At 43.3% G+C, this 23963-nt stretch overlaps 1 protein-coding gene across 3 annotated transcripts in view; it reads right to left on the bottom strand.

Annotated features, from left to right (window-relative positions):
* The window catches only part of TAFA3 (TAFA chemokine like family member 3), a 701431-nt gene that overhangs the window by 51817 nt on the left and 625651 nt on the right, over positions 1–23963 (bottom strand). For 2 of the 3 annotated variants that reach the window (XM_073615718.1, XM_073615717.1), the window contains one exon: positions 15698–15773. The exons of the other annotated variant lie outside the window; for it this stretch is intronic. In XM_073615718.1, coding sequence (XP_073471819.1) covers positions 15747–15773 — 27 coding nt within the window. In that variant the 3' untranslated portion in view covers positions 15698–15746. The remainder of the gene's footprint in view (positions 1–15697; positions 15774–23963) is intronic. 3 annotated transcript variants of the gene reach the window in all.

The raw sequence follows: 23963 nt of genomic DNA, 5'->3' as shown, positions 1-23963 counted from the left end.
AGCCAAACAGACTCTAGGGCTTTACATACTGGTGTTGTAAGTTCAAATGTGCAGCGCAAGTAATAAACTCACTGAGCCATAAGGCTCCTAATAGAATGCATGGTATATGTCACATTAGCAGATTGTCCAAGCCATCCAAATAATCATAAAATGCTTTAATAAAGTTCAGGAAATAAAATTAAAGGAAGTCCATTCAGCCCTGTACACATAGATGTGGCCTCACAGAAGTGGGTCTTTACCCCTGAGGCCACATATATGCGTACCTGTGTTTGTGCTGGGAGCACACTGCACACTCCCAGCACAGAGACCTTGTACTAAGTCTTGTACTAATGATCGGGAACCAGGAGTCCCGGTTGCTAATCACCTGATCAAAGTGATAGCCTCTAATCAGTCACTGTATTTTATTTTCTATTATTGTACACACATTCATGTGTTTTTTTTTCTCTTGAAAAGAGAAAAAAAAAACATTGTATCTTTTTATCCCTGCAATAAAAGAAGAAAAACAAAGGTGTGGTACAATAATAAAAAATATAATAATAATAATAATAGTGAAAAATAAGCTAAATCAGGGTTTGATCTAGGTTAGTGCCAGGATTAGGATTAGGGTCAAAGGTCATGATCAGAGTCAAAAGTCAATGTCAAAGGTCACAGTCAGTGAATTTTAGGGGTAGGATTAAAATAAAATTAAATAAGTATCACTGTCAGTTAATGTCAGTGTTAGCTTATTGGGGTGCCGTTCAAACTTAATTGCGCTGCCCCACTCGCTTTGTACACTGGTGCACAGTCATGTTGGAACAGGAAGGGGCCATCCCCAAACTGTTCCCACAAAGTTGGGAGCATGAAATTGTCCAAAATGTCTTGGTATGCTTCACTGGAACTAAGGGGCCAAGCCCAACCCCTGAACAACTACCCCACACACTATAATCCCCCCTCCACCAAATGATTTGGACCAGTGTACAAAGCAAGGTCCATAAAGACATAGATGAGCGAGTTTGGGTTGCAGGAACTTGACTGGCCTGCCCTCAAACCAATAGAACACCTTTCGGAGGAATTAGAGGGGGGACTGCGAGCCAGGCCTTCTTGTCCAACATCAGTGCCTGACCTCACAAATGCTCTTCTGGAAGAATGGTCAAACATTCCCATAGACACACTCCTAAACCTTGTGGACAGCCTTCCCAGAAGAGTTGAAGCTGTTATAGCTGCAAAGGGTGGGTCAACTCAATATTGAACCCTACGAACTAAGACTGAGATGCCATTAAAGTTCATGTACATGTAAATTTGGCAATACAGTGTATGTACAGTATGTTGCCATATGCTGTGATAATTCATGAGATAATATGTGTTCCAACACGTTATTGTGACAATATCACACTTTTGATGTGGCACTTTACACAGAGATGATACATGGCAGTAAACAAAATATTTGTCCTACAATCATAATGTGATTTAAAAAAAAAAAGGTGGAGAATCGGGGGCGTGGCCTGACCGGGGTCTGAATAGGACGTGCTGCTGCAGACCTCCTGTATTCCTCATGCAGAATCCTTGGCATCCATCCTCCAGCAAGGCAATCCTGCTCCCCACGAGGCATCCAGGGCTAACCAGACATCCAGTGAGCCGTTCGAGACAGTATCGCGGCTTTCTTCAGTGTTCGAGGTCACCTGGGAGACAGGCCACGGCTCTGGCCTAGCTCCGGGAGCGGCGGCCATCTTGCTACACCCGGCCACGCTCCCGGTGCCGAATCCTGGCCCCCCCAGACCTCCCTTTAAGCGGCTCATCCTCCACACGGAAACCGGAGACCACCCACCACCCACTGAGGCCTCTCCACGGTGGCTTGCAGACAGGAAAATGGCTTTGGCCCTGTGAACGGTGGCCATCTTGCTGCACCCGGCCACGCTGCTGGAGCCTAATCCTGGCTTCCCAGACCTCTCTATCCACGGTTAGTCCTCCCCACGGTAACCGGAGACCACCCACCACCTGGGGCACCCACTGACACCCCTCCACGGCGGCCTGCAGGCGAAAAAACAGCTCCGGCCCTGTGAACAGCGGCCATCTTGCTCCACCTGGCGGCCATCTTGCTGTACCTGGCGCTCACCATTCTGATTCCTCTGAGACCAGTAAGCCGCCCCTGGAAGCTGGAGCACTCTGGCCGGTCAGGCTGTGAGCCCCCCAGGGATGGACAGATTGATTCTACCCTGTAACGAAAGCTAAAAAATCGCAGCCCTAGGGGGTGCATGCGTGTGAACAGGGAAAATGGCTGTCTGATTCCCCTGCTCCGCGCCAACGGAATGGCAAACCTCGGCTGGCATAGCACAACCCACACCCGGCACACACTGAAAGCTTCCTGCAGCTCCGGAACACATCAGACATCCGGCGGTTATGTACCGCTCGACGAAGAACCGTCACAAGTGTAACACACAGCCCAAATCAGCTCTGGCCACAGGGAAGGGGAAAAGGACAATGGCTCCAAATCCACCGGAACCTGATGACTCCTCACAACACTCGGCAGTGGACCCTGCCTCCCCAGCCGACAGCCTGCACCAGTTCCCTACGGACCTGGTAAGTCCCCTGCATGCAGACTCAGATGCCCTGCTGAACAAATTTCGCTCAATTGTGAGAGATGAAATCACACAGGCCTCACGCAAGCTCTCCTCTGACCTTGTAAAAGGATTTAAAGAGATAGGCCACCGCACTAACCAGTTAGAGCAAATAATGGACTTAACAACCACTGTGCTTGAAGGCCATGAAGAAGAGGTGGATAAATTGTCTGCAGAGCTGGAGTCCCTGCGAGATAAACTAGAGGATGCTGAAAATAGGGCCCGCAGGCATAATCTCTGTATCCGTGGAATCGCGGAACAAATCACTGATTTGCAGGGTATCCCTGGAGAGACTGGAATTTTACCGTATACACAGATCCCTAGCACCCAAACCATCAGAAGGCCCCCCAAGAGATGTCATCATCAAGGTCCATTTTTACCGCACCAAGGAGCGGCTCCTCCAAGCTGCACAGGAACGGCAAGACCTCTCTTTCCCGGGTAACCCCCTTCAGCTTTTTGCGGATCTCTCTCCAGCAACCACTGCAAGGAGAAGAGGCCTGAAACCCTATCCCCAGATCCTGCAGACCCAAGGGATCAAATATAGATGGGGGTTCCCTTTTAAGCTCTCATTTTCGCATCTCGGCCGCCAGTTCCACGCATCCTCCCCCTCCGACCTGAAACGTCATTTTCAGGAACTGCAGCTGGATATACCACCTTCCCAGGGAGATGCACCCTCTTCTTCCTCCTGGCCCAGATCCTTCCAGCCTCCTCGCCAGGCCCCTCAGCCCCTCCAAAGGTCTCAACCCGGCTCATAGGCCTCGCGAGACCTGCAGGCCCAAAGGTTCATGGCAGGCCCTAAGGGCTGATGGCATATAACCCTTCACGTGGACGGTTCTTCACAGAAAAGTTACAAATTACTCCATGAAACCCTGAGCCCTGGTTCACACTGGGACGACTTGTCAGGCGACCTAGTCGCCTGACAAGTAGCGTCCCGTTCTGTGCAATGGAACCATTCTAATCGGAGCGATGCAAGTCGCTCTGACTTAGAAAAAGGTTCCTGTACGACTTTCGGGGCGACTTGCATTGACTTCTATAGAAGTCGTCTTGCAAGTCACCGCTGAGTCATGTCCTGAGTCGCCTGAGGCAGTCGCGCTGTAAGTCCTGCTGCCTCAATGTGAACCGACCCTAAGCCTGCCTCTGGCTGCTATCGGACTTACATTATGTCTAGCACCCGCTGATACCCAGCATGTTGTTACTGAGTTGGTAATAGGCAGAACTGACCTCACAGATGCTAGTTTTTTCCATTCAATTGAACCTGATCTGACACTCAACTTCTTGCAAGAACTTCACAGGACTGGGCCCCCCCTGAGGTGCCCCAACTGCAAGATGGTGCCTCCGGGACATGACGGCCTCACTGAGGCAAGACATTGAGCCCTCAGTAAGGCATGTCACTTTGGCCTCCCTTACAGGGGTCTTACGTGGTGGCCACGGAGTGTTCAGCTGACTGCTTACTGCCGCCTCCGTAGCGGGGTGCACTCACACCCTGTTACACAGCGGGATAACAGAATTTTGACAGGTTCTACTTTGTTTTTTCCTGCTCTGTCGAGTTTTTTTTTTTTTTTCTGATGAAAATATGCTGTTTCCCTCAGCTCTCAGGCAGCCGTCAATGTGCTGCGGACTGGTGACAGTAGTTTCCCGTCCCCGCGGGGAGGCGGGTGGGTTTCAAAATATGTTGTTATTTTCTCACCCTGTTAGTGTTGTGATTTACATTTTATTTTATTTATTTATTTTTTTAGATTGATTGCCTCTCCCTCTCTATATATTTGGTAGCCATATGGGACTACCTCAATGTCATTTTGGTCGCTTGCTTGCCATGGGCCCCCTCAACAGTGGAGGGGAACCCAGGGCGACTTAGAGACCTATGATAAAAGGCAACCACATTATTATTATTATACGAGATTTATATAGTGCCAACTGTTTAAGCAGCGCTTTACAATGTATAAGTGGGACAACACAATTACAGTACAGTTCAATACAAAAGGTACAGGAGGGCCCTGCTCATAGAGCTTACATTCTAAAGGGAGGGGGTGGTGGTACAAAAGGTAATAGCTGCAAAGAATGATTTGATGGGGGTGGCTCAGGGACAGTTATGTGGGTGTGGGATAGGCTTCCCTGAATAAATGAGTTTTCAGGGATCTCCTAAAGGTGGACAGGATAGGGGCTGATCGGACATACTGGGGCAGGGAATTCCAGAGGATGGGAGAGGCTCTGGAGAAGTCCTGAAGGTGAACATGGGAGGAGGTAACAAGGGAGCTAGAGAGCAGGAGGTCCTGGGAGGAGCGGAGGGGGCGATTTGGGCGATATCTGCAGATGAGGTTGGTGATGTAGATGGGGGTGATGTTGTGAATGGCCTTGTATGTTATGGTTAGCATTTTTAATTTTTCACGGTGGGGTAGGGGAAGCCAGTGAAGGGATTGGCAGAGAGGAGCAGCAGTCACGGATCGATTAGTGAGGTGTATTAGTTTAGCAGCAGCATTCATAATAGACTGAAGGGGGGATAGCCTGCTTAAGGGTAGGCCATTAAGGAGAGAGTTGTAGTAGTCGAGGCGGGAAATAATCAAGGAGTGAATAAGTTGCTTTGTGGTGTCATTAGTCAGGAAGGGTCGAATTCTGGAGATGTTGCGGAGGTTAAGGCGGCAGGATTTAGCCAGTGATTGGATATGGGGGCTGAAGGAGAGGTCAGAGTCAAGGATTACACTCAGGACCCTGGCATGTGTGGTGGGACCAATGGTTGTGTTGTTGATATTAATGGTGAAGTCACAGGAGGGGAGCTGTGAAGGAGGAAATATAACAAGCTCAGTTTTAGAAAGATTAAGTTTGAGGAAGTGGTGTGACATCCATACCAATATGTCATTCAGCAAGCTTGAGATCCGTGAGGAGATAGAGGGGGTGAGTTGAGGAGTGGAGAGATAGATCTGTGTGTCATCGGCATAGAGGTAGTATTGGAAGCCATGTTGTGGGCGGAAGCCAGACTGTAGGGGGTCGAGAAGGTTGTTGTCCATGAGGTAGCGACTCATTTAGTCATGAACAAGGCGTTCGATGAGCTTGGAGGCAAACAGGAGCAGGGAGATAGGTCTTAAGTTATTCAAACAGGTGGGGTCTAGTGAGGGTTTTTTGAGTATGGGGGTAACCAGTGCATGTTTGAGTGGGGAAGGAAAGGTGCCGGAGGAGAGGGAGAGGTTGAAGATGTGGGTTAGGGAGTTGAGGATAGAGTGGGAAGGTGGTTGCAGTAATTGAGAGGAGACAGGGTCCAGGGGACATGTAGTGAGGTGGGCCATGGAGAGGAGTTTATCAACTTCTTCTGTTAGCTGGGCAAAAGGAGGAGAGTATTGAGTGTGGTGTTGGACCTGATATGTTGGGTAGGGGAGAAATTTGAATACTGGATATCTCCTTGCGAATTGTGTTGATTTTGCTATTGAAGTGGTTGGCAATATGTTGAGCGGTAAGCAAGTTGGTGGGTGGGGGAAGTGGGGGGTGAAGTAAGGAATTAAGTGTAGAAAAGAGTTGACGAGGTTTGGATGAGAGGGTTTTGATGAGAGTGTTGTAATAGATTTGTTTAGCAGTGTGGAGGCAGGAGTTGTATTTGAGAAGGGCAGATTTGTAGAGGGTAAAATCTTGCAGGGATTTAGATTTACGCCATGCTCACTCAAGAGCACGGCTGTGTCTCTTGAGACTTCTGGTGTCGTCTATTTGCCAGGGTTGTGGCAGATGGGGCCTGGTTCTGCGTGTAGAAAGAGGAGCAAGTACATCTAGGGAGGACGACAACGTGGTGTTGTAGATGGAAGTGGTTAGGTCTGGGCAGGACAGGGGTGTGATTTTGTCATAAAGGCCATCAGTAGCAGAATGAAGAAGGGAAGGTTTGAGGTTGCGAAGGTTCCTGCGGGTAGTGGTTTGTGGGTTGGCAGCATGGGATATATGAGACAAGGAGAGTGTGAAACAGATAAGGTTGTGATCAGAGAGAGGAAAGGGTGCGTTGGAGAGATTGCAGGGAGTGCAGCGATGGAAGAATACAAGGTCGAGAGTGTTGCCGTTGGAGTGAGTGGTGGTTTGTGTCCATTGTGTTAGGTTAAAAGAGGAGGTTAGGTTGAGTAGTTTAGAAGTGGTAGCATTATTAACATTATTAACATTATTAACATATCTCAGGATGTTTGTGTTACTCTTTAGTGCCTTAAGCGGTGCACCAAGTGTTGTGCTTAAAGATTTCAAGTTAATTTTACTATATAACAATGCCGAGCAGTTCCGTTGGGTCACTGCTCCCCCCATGTGTTGGCTCTTGGTTCGGACGTTAGTCCCGACCAATATTCAACCCCCCTGTGGGCCTTTAGACCCACAACCAGTTCCACTCATACGTTTTCAGTACTATATGCTACAATTTTTACTGGCCATTATATGTACTACAGTATGCCCTTCTACCTTGTTCTTTTCTTTGTTTCACTCCCTCTCTACCTCCCTTTTCCCCTTTTCAGGTCCTCGCGGTGGGTGAGTAAAGTAGTTTTATGGCTAACTTCCCATGTACCATGACACTTAATTGGTTATCCCTGAATGTGCAGGGAATGAACTCCCCCCAAAAAAGGGTTAAAGTTTTTAAATATCTTAAGCAACAGAAAGTGAACATAGCATGCCTACAGGAGACCCATTTCTCATCTTCTTCTTGTCCTAAATACTTAAATGCCATGTACCCTCAAGTTTTTCTGGCTAATGGCCCGACTAAACAGAAGGGCGTTTTGATTGCCATACACAAGTCGGTCCCCTTCAATTGCAGTAGAGAGATTACTGACCCATATGGTAGGTACCTTTTACTACACGGCACTATTCAGGACACGGAGGTCACCATCCTAACATATTATGCTCCAGATAATAACCCGGGACCCTTCCTCTCCCATATCTGCTCCCTGTTGCAGTCCCACCAGTCAGGCACTCTCCTCTTAGCGGGAGACTCCAATGTTACCCTGAACCCTGCTCTGGATAAGTACCCCTCGGAACACAAAGCCCCATCACCCGATGCAAAACAATTCACGCATTCTTTACAAAGTCGTGACCTGGTAGATATCTGGAGGGAGCTACACCCCATTGGCAGGGACTACACCCATTACTCCCATCCTCATCATTCCCATTCTAGAATTGACCATATGTTTGTTCTGAGGAAACATCTCCCCCTGGTTGTGTCTGCTTCCATTTTAGCAGCTCCTTGGACAGACCACGACCCTGTTTTGGTTATATGCCACTCACTGCTCAGCAAACCCCAATATTCCCCTTGGAAATGAATGACTCTCTCTTATCTTTTAAGGAAGTCCTCACCGATATTACTCAAGTCTCAGTGGAATATTATAGGCTTAACGCTGGGTCGGTTTTCTCCAAGGCTCTACGCTCCTCTCACGAAATCCCGTTACGCGAACACTACAGCTACCTACAGATTTATCACTTTCTCCAGGGGCTTATAAAATCTCAACCGACCCCTTATATTTTGACCCCCTTTGAGAACTTCTGCAGAGCAAGACCCCAAACCTCGGGTTTAATATTACTGATCTATTCCATCTATTATTACCTCTAAAAACCCACCGACACAGCTCTGTCACCTTCAATGGGAAAGGGAACTAAGAAAACAGCTTGATCCGGAGGACTGGCAGGTCATGACTTTAGCAATATCCAAATGCTCAAGGAATGTCATCTTTTTAGAAAATGCCTAAAAGGTACTTTACAGGTGGTACTGCACACCTTCTAGACTGGCCCGGTTCATCCCAGCCTACTCTCCCTTGTGCTTCCGAGGGTGCTCCCAGGAGGGCACAATGTCACACATCTGGTGGACCTATCCGAGGGTACGCAGGTTATGGATCAGAGTTTACTCCCTCCTCCGAAACATACTCCATGCTGACCACAAAAAGGATCCGTTCTAGGCACTTCTCTGCAACCCAATTGCGCCAGCTGGTTCTGCATCTCTTTACTGCAACCAAACTAACGCTAGCTAGGGCATGGAAGACACAGACACTAAGTTTTGAGGCAGTTAAGAATCGCATGGACGATATAATGGTTAATGAAAAGCTGACTGCTGTCCTTTCGGACACTCATGATAAGTTCCTGAAGGTATGGAGGCCATGGGTCGAATATACTAAACCCACCAGATTTGATACCACCCTTCTTCGGATTTAATGCACTCTTGCTCCCCACCGCGAGGACCCACCCTCCTCCCTTTCTTCCTCTTCTCTCCTTTCCCCCTATTCTTTACTCCTCCCTTCTTAGCTAATCTCTGCCCCTAGTTCTTCTTTAACCTCCCTCTCAAAACTGTTTTCAGCCTCTGTTATATTCTTATTGTTTTGTTTTTCTTTGATTTACTAGCATACTTATTTTATTTATAAGATGCTAAACTTTATGTTATGTTTATTCATGATGCATTATCTACACTGTTAAACTGTGAAATTGCTATGATTATCAATAAAACCCTTCGTAAAAGAAAAAAAAGTGGAGAATCAAGTCAAGATAAGAATCCCAAATGTACATAAGATATATACTTGCTGTTTTTTTTTTTTTTTTTTTTTACCATGAAGGGCAGTACCACCTGCAAAGAATAGTGCTTCACAGAATTTCAGAGCTTCTTCAGTGCTCATAGAAAATGGATAGTGTGGATTTAGTGCTGCATTAAAATGCTATGTGTATAATGGGTGTGTGTTGTTCATAGTCTAAAAAATCAGGAAATTATATTAAATCTATTTTATTCCAAGCTACAGGCTAGGGTTGCCACCTGTCCGGGATTCACCCGGACCGTTCGGGTTTGGAATCATGCGTCCGGGTTTGAGATTGCCTGAAACCTGGACACATTATTCAGACTGGACTATGGCTTCCCAGCATGGTCTCTGGCTACAGTTGTTTAAGCTGAGAGTGTCTGTTTTACACACTCTTTCATGCTGCCCAAAGCCAGCACTAACAATTCCCCACACAGATGGGGAGGAGAGAGGGCTTGATCTGCACCTCTTCCTCTCAGCCCTACCCCTCTGTGTTTGCCCACACTCCTTAGAAAAGGAAAGTGGGGGGCTGGAAATTTGAAGTCCAGCAGCCTCAGATACATCTGGATGAGAGGTGCTGACTGCCAAGGGGTCCAAGGGGTGAGTGAGCTCACCATCCATCCCTGTCTGTGACTGAAGTCTCCCCCTTCTATCTCCTGCCTCTGAGTGACTACACTAAGGTAAATTAGGGTTCTCAGAGCATCCTCTTTATACCAGAGGTCATAGGTTTTCCCCCTTCAATCAGAGTCCTCTCTGTACATCAGGATTCTCAGTGTTCCCTCTTAAATAAGGGTTCCCAGAGCATCCCTTATGTTAGAGTCCCCAGTGTTCTCCCTTACATCAGAGTCTGCAGAGTCCCCCCTTACAGTGAAAGGGAACTCTGTGAGCTCAGTAGAACAGAGGAACTCTGGACTCTGATGTAAAGGGTTACTCTTGTTATTAACTTCATATGATTATCACAACAAAATTACAACAAAATGGTTGCCAAATCCTCTTCTTTGAGGACAACGAAAGTGATAATCTTTTAAGGTATCCTTAAAGAAGAAGGTTCAGTGGCCATTTTGATGTAGCCCAAGTGTGCTTGCTACTGTGATGCTGGGACTGAGGGCCCGATGACTGCCATGCCCTTAAAATAAACAAGGATGTAGGAATGTAAACAATGGGAATATTTTGGCCAAGCTTCATGAGTGACAGAAAAGGCCTACAAGTATGGCATTTGCATTAAAAAATATTTTTACAAATGGCACAGTGTACTTTTAATCTACTGGATTCCCTTGTCTGCATGGACTAGTTTATGTAAAAGGTGAACTTAGTAATGAAACATTATTTCGTAATACAAATGACGCATTTAAAAGTGGAAAAAGACAACTGACTATTCATACTGTATATACAGTAGATAACAAGCAGTGAGGGGGGGAAACTAATGAGAAAAAAAAAGCCCAGACCTCTTCCCTTCAAAGGCAATAAATATGCTCTATATGTAGTTTAGGTTTACACATATAATACAAGTTTATATGTATCACTCTGTTGTTGTTTTGGAGGTCTCTTGTTACTGCCAGAATAAGCTCTAGAATGATTGTGTTACAGTGGGTGTTAATGTGAGTAGGGATATGAGTACTGTAGTGGAATAACTGATTTCACTACAAATGTAGTGCTTTTATTTGTTATTTTGTTGTTATGTTTTCATTTTATTTATGTAAAACCTTTATCCCAAAAGGAACAAAACTGTAATGCCCTGTACACACGAATGGTTTTGCCGTCGGAATAAACTATGAAGGTTTTTACGACGGAGTTCCAACGGAATTCTGCTCAAGTGCACACACACGGTCACACCAAATTCCGACCGTCCAGAATGCGGTGACGTACAACACGTACGACGGAACTAGAAAACGGAAGTTCAATAGCCAGTAGCCAATAGCTTCCGTCTCATACTTGCTTCAGAGCATGCGTCGTTTTTGGTGCGTCGGAACAGCATAGAGACGAGCGGTTTTTCCGATAGTAATTTGTTCCGTCGGAAACATATAGAACATGTTCTCTATCTAATTCCGTCTGAATTTTCAACAGAAAAAGTCAGATGGTTCATACACACGGTCGGAATATACGATGAAAAGCTCCCATCGGACTCTTTCTGTCGGAAATTCCGCTCATGTGTACGCGGCATTACTGTAACTGCTTAAAAACTGTGAGTTGGAATTTGTGTGAAGATAGAGGGAAAAAGCCTTAAAAAAGAACAGTGATGCTTTTAATGATTAGTAAAATGCAATATGTTACACTTTTGGTATTGGGTTCAATACTGCTTTAACCTCCCTGGCGACGTGATTATTTCAGATTTTTTGATGCTCAAAACGGTACAATTATTTCGCATGGAAATTTGGCGTTTTATATTGTAGGCCTGTAATTCTTAGGAATAACACACTTAAATCTGTCCAAACAAGAGTCTAGTAGATAAAGTTTGAAACACAAAATCATAAATTATAATATAATAAATAACTATAAATAATTATAACAAATAATAATATAATAATAATAAAAAATATTCAATAATGTAATCAAATCAAAAACACTGAAATTTGCTCAATTGCAGAATTGTTGCTGTCATTACTTTCAGTGTTTGATGATGGATTTCCCCACGAATCACTATTGCTCAATTTTGCAAGTGATTCTAATTTATTATCGCTGTTTTCTAGCTGGTCTAAAACCGCTTTTGATGTAAAGGGATGGTTTTGGTTGCTATGGACGATCTCCAGTTTCCAGGCAGAAAGAACAGTATTTATAATATAAAACTGCATGCAGGGTACTGGACAAACCAATAGGGACAAAAGGGAGGTGAAATTATTTGATACAGTAATGTAATCTGTAAGAATACAGCGTGCTGTATGTATAGTGTGTTTCACTTTTTGAATTTGGCGCCGTTCTCCATCCCCGTGCATCGCAACGCTTGCAGGGAACGGAGCTCGGAGCTGGGATGAATCGAGCGGAGAGCATGGCTGGCACACACAGCGGGGAGACATCGCAGGATCCTGGGGGCAAGGTAAGTAACTGTACCTGGATCCTGCAATGTGATACCGAGTGTGGCTCGGGGTTACCGCTTTTGGTACTGAAAATTCACCCCGAGCCACACTCGGGATTACCGCCAGGGAGGTTAAGTTCAAGTAGAAAAGGAATAAAATAATACAGCTCTATATAAACTAGATGCAGACCACCCTACGTACATTTACTGCGACAGGGTGGCCTTTCTGGGCAGAATCAGGTACCTGATTGTGCAAACCAATCAATATATGCTTAGTGGGATTTTTTTTTTACCAAAATAAATGTAGCAGGATACATATTGGCCTAAATTGATAAAGAAATTTGATTTTTTAATTTATTTTATTGTGTATGTTTTATTGCAGAGAGTAAAAAAAATATAGTTTTTTTTTTTTCTCAAAATAGTTTTTTTGTCTTTTCTTGTTTATAGTGCAAAAAATAAAAGGTGAGGTGATCAAATTAAAAAAACGACATACATTTTATTTGGGTACAGCGTTGCACAACCACACAATTGTCAGTTAAACTATAGCAGTGCCGTATCGCAATAAAATGACCTGGTCATGAATGGGGGGGGGAGAGACTTTTCTGAGCTGAAGTGGTAATTAATACATTATATATTTCTTTCAAATGTAACTAGTGCAACCAAATTGATTTGACTTGGTATCAGGCTCTTGCAATTCCTTATCACTGTACCTAGGCTAGGAGGGGGATAGACAGGACTCGAAGGCAATCAAATATGCTGCTTTAAAATGTGTTGACAAGGAACATGCTAACATGAGGATGCAAAAAATGAGCAAAGTGAGCAGAAGGATGACTTTATAAATCTGCTGCTGTTTTTGTTGCTGCTATTCTGCAGTCAAAAGGCTGCTGTGGTGAGAGGACACCACTGTATTCCATAAATGTGGTTGGTTCCGGCTTTCAGGCTTTTCTGTGCAAGGGGGCTTTGTAAATCTCATGACTGAATGAACAGAAATGCAAAACCTTTGGCCAGTAAAACTCATATCTATTTCATCTTTGTATTTAGTTGTCTGCCTGGAGCAGTTGTAATGCTGTATACTTGTTCTAGGTAAGGTTGCAGGAGGTCAGAAGTATTTCACGCATTGCATTGTGTTTACAGTTGTTCTGTGGTTTAAAGATATTGTTTCCTTTAATATGCAATAACACAATGCATATGTTTCATATTATAATTATTCATTTAGATTTCCATGCAAGGATAAAGGTGCATCCACCCTCAGACAATGAAATAAGCCTAGGGGGCTTTAGTTTTATATCTCTGTTCATTTTCATTAGTCTCAGGAAAATTTCTTAAGCTCCTTGCCTGTAAAAGTATTACTGTTAAATGAATATTCTAATATAGGAAATACATCTTTTTGTCATCCATCTGTCTGGTCCTTTTAAACTAAGGAAATCTACATTGCTCAACCAAAACTCCATGTCTTTTCAATTGTGTTTCAAAAAAATGCTCATGAGTGCATTTTCATAAAGATAATCAAATGTATCTAGCACAAAACGTTTGCTGCTTCCTTTCTGTAATATGTGCTTATAGGATATTTCAATATAAAGGTACAACAGACCAGCTGGCCTATCACACCAAGGTAAATATTTTTTTTATTTGCATTTGCTTTCATTTGGCTGTTTAAAGTAAAAATCAGATTTCCATTATAAAAGCCTTTTCCCCATGAGTAAACTCCAGTGGGCGGAAGGTAAAACACATTGAGGGCGTGACCTGGCGAGGGTCCAGGCTGAGACTGCCACTTGTCTACACACAGCAGGTCTTGTTATGATGTTCAGCTCCTGGGATCTTCTGCTCTTATCTGTCATTTAAAAAAGCCTTGTCAGTGCTAGTTACCATCCAAAACTCAGCACTGCCGTTACTCCTTTGGCATGAGACCATTCACAATTTCTGGTTTTACCCAAAGATTATGGCAACAGTGGAACATGCAACCAATCAGAAGGTGGGCTTCTCTTCCTGTCAGACTGCAGTTAATCAGAGCGGCCACTTTATCTGTCCCACCTTATTTTATGCTTGTTACCAACTAGCTGCCGAGCACTGTTAAGTGTTTCAGGTGTATCTAACCTATACTCTTTTGACCCCTTTTTACCAATATTTGGCTTATATCCTGATTATCCCTGTCTGCTACCTGGCCTGAACTTTGGCTTGTATCCCAACTTTCCCTGTCTGTTCCAGTGTATCTCTACTTGGTGTGCTCCTGATCTGAGTACTCCATGGTCCATGGTGACTAGAGCAGGGTGAACCCAGGGGCTGTGACCTGGGGTCATCATGGAACTAAATGCAAATTCCTTTGAGATGGTCCCTGGTGAACTCCAGCTGGCCCTTGAACTCAATGCCCTGGGGTATACCATGTCACCTGCTCTCTCAAGCACCTTGTATGCTGTCTTGTGTTTGCCTGTGTTATTGATTTTAGTGTATTTGTATAAAAAATATTATTTTGATAAACATTTGCACAATTATCATGGGATATACAAAATCAACAATACCATCTTTTTATTCTACTGGTCCAGTGAATTCATAAAATGTAATTCCAAAGCTGTTAGTACAGTACAGTAAAACCTAAAAAAAAAACACTGTTTAAAAAGAAAAAAAAATGATTTTTTACTTGTAAATAAAATCTGTTTTTTGAAATACAGTATGGGACACAGGATCTTTAGTCTTTAACCCTGGATTATATACAGCTACCTTCCAATGATGAAACATTGGCAAAAAAAAGAAAGCTGCAAAAACAGACCCCTATATAACACCTTCCACTTCCATCTAGCCTCAGTTTTGTAGCAAGTTATAGGGAGATCATAAGAACAGAGGGGAAGAATCTGCATTGTGTACTGTACTCCGTGAAAATTTACTGGTAAGTCAAAAATCCTATTTTCCTAGTCTTACAGTACAGGAAATAGGATCTGTAGCCTTTAAGCATAGGGTGTCCAAAAGGAGTCCAACTGAGGGGTGGGCAATAGGGCAAACAACTCCAACAGGGCCACATAACAAAAAGATCTGGAAGGGCTCCACAGAATTTGAAGTAGAAGACAGAATTGATTCAGACCAGACTAGATAGAACAGGATGGGGGTTATTTACTAAAGGCAACTTCACTTTGCGCTACAAGTGCACTGAAAGTGCACTTGGAAGTGCAGTCGCAGTATATCTGAGGGGGACATGCAAGGAAAATAAAAAACAGCATTTTAGCTTGCACATGATTGGATGATAAAATCAGCAGAGCTTCCCCTCATTTCAGATCTTCCCCTCTGATCTACAGAGGACTTTCAGTGCACTTGTAGTGCAAAGTGGATTAGCCTTTGGTAAATAACCTTCCATGTGTCTCAAGGAGTGCATCCAAGGATTGAATTTCCTAGCCTCACACCACACAAAATACATTTTTCCTGTGGGATGACAGACTTTCCAAAAAGTCAATTTCCTAGCCTTCAAGAGGGTAGGGATGACTGCATCTGATAAGCCTCTTTCCCTCAGTACCTGGGCTTCAAAAGTCATGCCTGTATATGAAGCTGAACTAGCGAAACATAACCTCCTGCGCTCAGGTGTTGTGCTTATGGGGGTAAAATGGACTCACCTCTCAGCTCCATCTTGCAGGTACAGAGCACACACGTCTTGCTGCCCTCTTAGGACTGTCGGTATCCTTGCACAAACTAAAAAACAACAAGAAAGAGGGCGCACCAACCTAGTGCATTATCATAACTAAATCTTTATTAAGAAAGTAAAACAACAATTGGGTATTCACAAACACGTGTTTGACACAAGCATGTCTAGAGACACAGATGAGACCGTCTCCAATATACCATACTCAACTGATGGCATGGGAAGACCTCTAAACGTCCATAGATGGCCAACGTGTTTTGAGGGTCAGGCCCTTTTCCTCAGAGCAAAACTCATGGATCATACACCACCTACTTATATACCATATTGTGTCATCAGCCATACCCCAATGTCCCTCCCCCAGCCAGGAAGAGGTGGGGAGGAGGAGAGGGGACCATGGAGGGGATGAAAAAGACAAAGAGGGTGGAGTACCAAATCGCATGGACACCATATCAATATCAATATCTCAAAGTTAAAACCTTGAATGCCTTACGCAGTGTACCAGCGTGGATTTAAGAGTGCAATGTTATATATACAGGTCATATCTTTATTAATAATAATTATTTAAAAAGATAAACCTCATGGTGGCCATTACCTTCAACCCAGCCAAACGTGCTCTGGTTGTATGTGGAAAAAATGGCTCCTGGCGGGCTGCTGCAACACTGTAAGCAGCTGAATAATAATAATAATCCAATAATAATCCAACCATGGCAGCTTCACTCCGCTCTGGAGCGCACGCCAAACAGCAGAGCCATGTGCTGGAAGTGTGGGTGTGTTTGTGTTCCATCCGACACTTCCGGAATGAATGACATCACACGTGACTCCCCTGTATTACTGCAAATGATCGCCCCGGGTACTGGGAACCAATCAGAGCAGAGCTGGAGCCAGGAGAAGCAGTGTCCCCCTGTGGTCGGCCGGTGGCACTGCAGCTCTGAATACAATGAAAAAGAGAAGAGGCATAAACTATTGGCTCCACGTGGGACCATGTTCCTAGTCTGCACACTAAAAATAATAACAATAATAATAATATTATTAAATAAATAAATACATTCAGGCTGAACTGATCCCACTAAGTCACTAGAGCAGCCACTAAGAAAATCCAAGGGTTTGTGGAACTGGCGACAAATTTGTCCAGTTTGTTGTTGAATCTGATGTCACAAGGTCCACATCTTCCATCTGCAACAAAGGGCTTGAAACACCTCCAGGTGTAGAGCCTATTTCCGTGGATTCCGACATTGACAGCTGAAAAAGTCTGTCTGCCAATTTACTATGCCTGGGATGTGAACATGGAATGGATGGGAATATGAAGTTCTGCCCATGAGTGGATCTACTTCTTTTTAAGTGGCATAACGTCTGGTGCTTCCTTGATGGTTGATGTCTTTCATGGAGAATGCATGTCTGATTGGGAGACCTCCCAAATGAGGGGTCTAGTGATGGAGGAACAACAAACTTGCCCTGAATTCCAGGATCTTATTTTGAAAAAGCCTTACTTCCTCCAATGACCAAGTGCCTTGTATAGAAAGGGCATCAAGACATCTAAGACTCCTCCCCAACCCTACAGGCAGGCATCCATCATAAGAACTTCCCCCATCTTTAGAGGAAAAGTTTTCCCTGACTCCAGTGTTGGTTTGGAAATTTACCATGCCAGGGAGATTCTGACTTTGCAGGTTAATTGCATGGGGTGGTGCAAAGGGCCATGCCTGTTTATCCCACAATGCCAAAATGTTGAGTTACAATGGGCATATGGCATTTTCTCCAAGGAGGTTACCATCAGGCCCAAGTTTCTCATGCAGACACAAATTGAGGGTCAGCACTGGGACCAGAGGGCCTGGCATGAGAACAAAGAGACAGAAGTTTTTCCTGGACAGGGCTGTATCCAATATCAGGCCCAGGTACTCTAAATGATGAGTCAGTTCCAGTGATGACTTCCAAAGTTTGAAGACCCAACTGAATCTCTGCAGGGTCTGCTCTGTCCCCTGGATATTGGCGAAATGGAGAAAGCACCTTTATAAAAAACCAGATGGGGGAATAAGGGTGAGACATGAACAGGACAAAAAGAACAGTGATAAATTGGTAATACTGATTATCCACCACAATATGCAGATGGTGTTGATGAGGAGGAAAGATGGTAATGTGCAAGTAAGCTTCTCGGCTGTCTACTGATACCAGAAAATACTCCAGAAGGAGGGAGGCAATGACCGACCTGACCAAAAATGTAAAAGAAAAAATTAAATTTCACTTACATGTTGTGCTGAATATAAAATGTATAGGAGGGAGGTGATTTTTTTCAAACAAATAAGTGTATATGTGTAAAATATTTTGGGAAATTTCGACAAATATCCAAACCATGAGTATGTATGCAACCATTCTAGGGTGTACCAGTTCTGGGGTGGCAATTCTAGTGGCAGCAGTGGAGGTAATGTTCAAGTGTGCCCAGCATACTTGCAGATTTTGACAAACTTTTCCTTGGTTTACCATGTGGAATCTATAACATCTCCATGCCCTACACTGTCACTCGAATCATGCCATCTTTTCTGATGATTTTTCCACAATCTTACCCATTCAGAGAGCATACACTACACTGTGCATGCTCCTCAGGTAGTGTAAGGCAGGCCATACACGGTGCACATTTCTTTCCTGCAACCACGGGTTACAGGAAAGAAATTTTCATGATTCCCGCAACAACACAGACAGTGCTGACAGGGTAATCCCTCCTGCCACGTAATTGGGAGAAGACGGTGTATTGCTAGAGGCTATAGCAGCCACTAGCGATAATTGCAAGATAATCAGGCAGGCTGGTTGTGCCCAAGTTGATACATTCAGCCTGCTCATTAACGGTTAGATTTGAACCGTGTATGGACGGCCTAAGAAAACAATGCTAATAGAAAGGCAAAGGTGTTTTTTGCCAGAAGAGATATACAAAGTCTCTTTTACTGCAAAACTCTGGCAATTAGCATTTTATTTATTTATTTATTTTGCTTCTGTCCCATTATAAACAAATGAATGCCTTGCTATCTCTTACTAGTCCTAAATATTTCCATCCTTGTTTGTTCAATATAATATATATATATTTACAGTATGATTCACAAGTGTATATTAATTCCTAACGTAGTTATTGCTGATTAGGCTCATAGCTTAAATGTAAGAACAGCTCTGGAGTTCATGTAGCTAAGATATACATAATATCTTCATAGTACATGCAACAGTTTACTTTACTGCATCTGATTATTTCTTTTACCAAAAATCTATATTCAGTGGTATACATATAGTATGGTTCTAAGGATATAACCACATGCAGTGCCTGTATAGCTTCCTACATCAATTCTACTCACTTGTTGCATAGAATGCAGTCTCACTTCAGTTCTGCCACAAAACCGAAAAAAAATACAACCAGCTGATTGTTTAATATCCTAAATATTGTATTAGATCGATCATTCAGGTAGATAGCAGAAGGTTGAAGGATAAGTCTTATGACAAAGATTATACTGAAGCAAATTTCATAAATAAACTACGCTGCTCTAAACCTTCATAGACAAAATATAAAGCATGGCCATAACAGACATGCTATTGCAATACAAAATAACATTAAAACTAATTAATTATATAAACAGTGAATAAGTCAAAGTAAGAAGTCCCAGATTAAAAAAGTGCTTGTGCAGATGTAAACAAAGCAAATGCTCCACTTCTCAGTGCCTCCAGTGTTCCCATACAGACAGACAGACACTCACCAAAAGTTGTTGGCCTACTATTGCTAGTCAGGTCAGTAGTGCTTGTGTTTGGGTGTATATCCCTAAGTCTCCAATGGCTTGTTCTTATGGGTCCTTCATGGTGCACTGTCATACATGCAAATAAAATATCAGGGAGGATCTCACACTCACATGTGTAGGTGCCTATAAGAACCAGCACTGGGTACGTATGGCTTGCATAGGGTGGAAAAAATGTCCGTGACTGTGCATGTACAGAAAATCAGTGTGTGCTCCAACAGGAGGATATGTCGTTGCCGGAAATGACGTCAGCACATAGACCCGGAACTTTTTACTTGGACTTATTCACTGTTTATATCATTACTTAGCCTTATAACATGTCTGTTATGGTTATGCCTTATATTTTGTCTATGAAAGCTTAGAGCAGTGTGATTTATTTATGAAATTAGATTTTGAATTCAGTGTTTTGATTATATAGCACTTGTTTTAATCAGCAGCAGCTAAATTCACAGCAATTATTTATTTACACATTTTATACACTTTAACTTATTAGTTCCAGGGTGCGAGATCTTTTTAGTTTTTTAAAGATTATACTGATAGTGATAGGTGTCATCTCATCTGCATACAACTGGAGTTGTCATAATGGAAATACCAGAAAATTAAAACCTTCTACTGTAAACTGCTAATGGGGCTACCTCATACAACTATAAATGTAATCACTTTCAAAGTATGTTATTACTTTTTTTACAGACATTTTCCCATTAATACAATACATACTGCTTTAATGATTTTATCAAATCACTATTTAAACAACAAATCCTTTATACATTTTTTTACTAAGCTTTATCCCAGCTTACTATACTATTACTTTCAAATGCGTCATTTTTCTCATCCTGTGGGACAGCCTCATTATTTTGCCAGGGGGGAATTGTAACTTTTCCTTTAAACAAAATGTATACATTCTGTATATCTTGATAATAGAATGTACAGATGTACACACGAGTATTTCTAAAAGTGTAATCCATGTAGGTCAGAAGGAAAAAAAATCTTTCAAGAATGTAAGCACCTCAGTAATTGCTATATTTTCCATATAAAAACTTTTACTTGGACATTTATGAACAAGATAATAGAAGTGCACCTCTTCCTTCCCTCTAAAGAAGTGCCACTCAGACATGCTACATATTAAGGCAAGGGCTCCAACAGCCACCTCCTTTTACCCACATTCTGCATCTAATTATTTTCCTGTTACACCACTTTTTTTGCACTATGGATCATGTGTGAATCTATAGTCTTTGAATTCTTAAAGTGTTTTATGTTTACTGCACTCTATATTTTTATTTTATTTTTATTCACAGTTTCATCTGTTTCACATTATCTCAAACATCCTGTATATGTACTGTTAATGTTTTTTTTTGTTTTTTCTATTATCAGAAATAGATGGGAGATGATTGAGAACATGTTCTGGCCAAATAAAAGAAAGAAATTGCTATAAAAAGTTATTTACTATAAAAAATAATTTGGCTAGCCTACAATATTCACTTTGGATGAGACTAGGGATGTGAGTTGGACACGTAGTATTCTCCTCAGCATGATGGGAGATCAAATCCCGCCTGGCATGGTAAAAATCTGGGGGTGAGAGAGAGTCAGTTGACTCCCTTTAGCCTGCCTATGGTGGTGGAGTCGAGGTGGTAGCGTCAGGAGGATTCTCCCCTCCCTGTTTTTTTTTTCTTTTTTCCTTTAGATTGATTTTTTTCCCCCTTCTAAGGTCAGGATCTGGACGAGGCTAATACAGACTTGGATTGTTTTCCACTAATGTACAGCGCACTGCCTTCTCTGTATTTGTGACCGGCCGTGATAGGAACTTAGGACCGTCCGAACGCTTGTGCGCATGCACAGGGTTTCAGTTTCGTTTTCGGCCGGCGGAGGGATTGTGCTTGCGCTGTGGCATCCGCCTGTCAATATATGCATCCTGGAGGTTAAACATCTTCCCTCACGCTGCCCCAGCTGGTGCTATGTTAGGTGCTGATTTGAGATTGATTTGATTTGAGCGCCAAACTGACTATATAAACAGTGTGGGCTTGGTCTGGTAAGTGGTGTGTGGTCTAGGAGTGAGGCACATACATGGTAAGTTATGCCTGAGCTGCCTTTTATCTATATGAGGCTATTTGTGTTTCTGTCCCCACTGGTACAGTGTTATGCTTTATTTATTTCTCTATTAGTATGGATTGTTTTTTCATTTTAGTGATGCTTTCTGGCTCAGCTGGAGACTGCTTATCTGCCATACCAAGCACATTGGATTTAAAGCAGTGTTTGTTTGGACTTCAGAACGGCCATCATCCTGTGTATCAGCAGCCATTATTCCCCCCCCCCCCCTTTTCTCTGTGTGGAGCATATTGGCTCCCAGATGTGTTTTGCACAGGTATTTTACTTGGTTCTCTGATCATATGTCATATGTAAATGATTCTGAGGAAGCGATTATGTGAAACGTGCCAACCATCTTTACAGACAGAAATTTGAGAAACATGTATTTATGAATTTCAAGAAAACATCTAAATGCATTTATAAATTTTTTTATGTATATTCAATTTTGTATAAATAAAATTATTTAACCACTTGAGATCCGCGCTATAGCCGAATGACGACTACAGCGCGGACCTGCTTTGCCGGGACTACGTCCATTGATGTTGTCCCATGCAGTAGTGGCCTGCGTGCCCCCTGCAGGGCATGCGCGGCGTACTCTGTGATCAGCGAGTCTATGAGACTCGCCTGATCACAGATCGGAGTAAGGGGTCGATCCTGACCCCTTAACACGTGATCAGCTGTCAGCCAATGACAGCCAATCATGTGAAGTCAACAGAGCCGGAAATGGGCTATTTTTTCTCCTCGCACTGACAGCGTGAGGAGGAAAAAAAAGCCGATCACCGGCGGCCATGAGATGGACATCAGTCCCGATCATGGAGATCTGCCGCCAGATCACCAGTGCCCACCTGTGCCACCTGTCAGTGCCACCAAGCAATAGGAAGCAGTGCCGCCTACCAGTGCCCATCAGCGCCACCCATCAGTGCCCACAGTGCCACCTATCAGTGCCCACAATCAGTGCCTCAACAACAGTGCTGCACATCAGTGCCACCTATCAGTGCCCATCAGTGCCGCCCATCAGTGCCCATCTGTGCCACCTATCAGTTGGACCTATCAGTGCCCATCCGTGCCACCCATCAGGGCCCATCAGTGGCCGTCAGTACCGCCTTATCTGTCCCCATCAGTGCCGCCCTAACTGTGCCGCCTTAACTGTGCCTATCCGTGCCCATCAGTGCAGCCTATCAGTGCCCACCAGTACCGCCTCATCAGCGCATATCAATGAAGGAGAAAAATTACCTGTTTGCAAAATTTTATAACAAACTATGAAACACGATTTTTTTTTTTCAAAATTTTCCATCTTTTTTTGTTTGTTTTGCAAAAAATAAAAATCCCAGCTGTGATTAAATACCACCAAAAGAAAGCTCTATTTGTGGGAAAAAATTATAAAAATTTAATTTGGGTACAGGGTTGTATGACCGCGTAACTGTCATTCAAAGTGCGACAGCACTGAAAGCTGAAAATTGATCTGGGTAGGAGGGGGATTTATGTGCCCAGTAAGCAAGTGGTTAAAATTACTATGTATAACTCCTCACTTGGTACCGTGATAGTTCGTTATGCTGGTTTGGTTTTGTGAATTTTATATAGGATGAGGTACCCCCATAGCCTTTATATATTTATTTCCATCCTGTATATATACCGTGTGTGTGTGTGTGTGTGTGTATATGTATATATGTATATGTGTGATATGTTGGTGGTCCGGATCACCAGTGAGTTGTATTGATAAAACAATTAGTGTTTATTTTCAAACGATACAAGAAAAACAGCTTATTTTAAGTGTGAAAATGAGAGTATTTCATACTGTTTCTTGCCGCCCCCCCCCCCCCCCCCCCCCAAAAAAAAGGACCACAACCCAAATAGCAGAGACACAAATCTCCCATCCAAGATCTATCTCTGTACAACAAACAAAAGGCAGGGGGTTGGCAGCAGAGAAAGTACTATTTATTGCTCACTAAATTGAAATATAATCCAGCAATGTTTGAAAAATCACTGCCCTTGACTTAATTTTACAATATTACACTTAATTTAGATACTGTATGTATGTTGATGTATGTCATATGTACTGCTTTATAGTGTACACAGTATACCATTATGTCATAGGTACTGCTTGATAACTGTATACTTTTATGCAGGGCTTTTTTTCTCAGAGGATAGGTGCAGGAACTTAACCATGCCCCCCACTTTCCCCTGAGAGGGGCAGGATAGCACACCACAGCAAATGGTGGGTGTGGCCAAATTGCACTAAGAGTGGGAGAGTCTTAAAGGTGCAATAAAGGGGGGGCGTGGCTAGCCGGCAGAGAGTATGGACGCTCACTAACACAGCTTGTCTCCGCCACGGACCAATAGGGGGACATACAGTGGCTAGAAGCCTCGTTTCACAGTGCCACCGAGCTATCTTGGAGC

This window comes from Aquarana catesbeiana, linkage group LG02, assembly GCF_042186555.1.
Source record: "Aquarana catesbeiana isolate 2022-GZ linkage group LG02, ASM4218655v1, whole genome shotgun sequence".
Classification (NCBI taxonomy): domain Eukaryota; kingdom Metazoa; phylum Chordata; class Amphibia; order Anura; family Ranidae; genus Aquarana; species Aquarana catesbeiana.
This window is presented reverse-complemented; position numbering and strand designations above follow the sequence as displayed.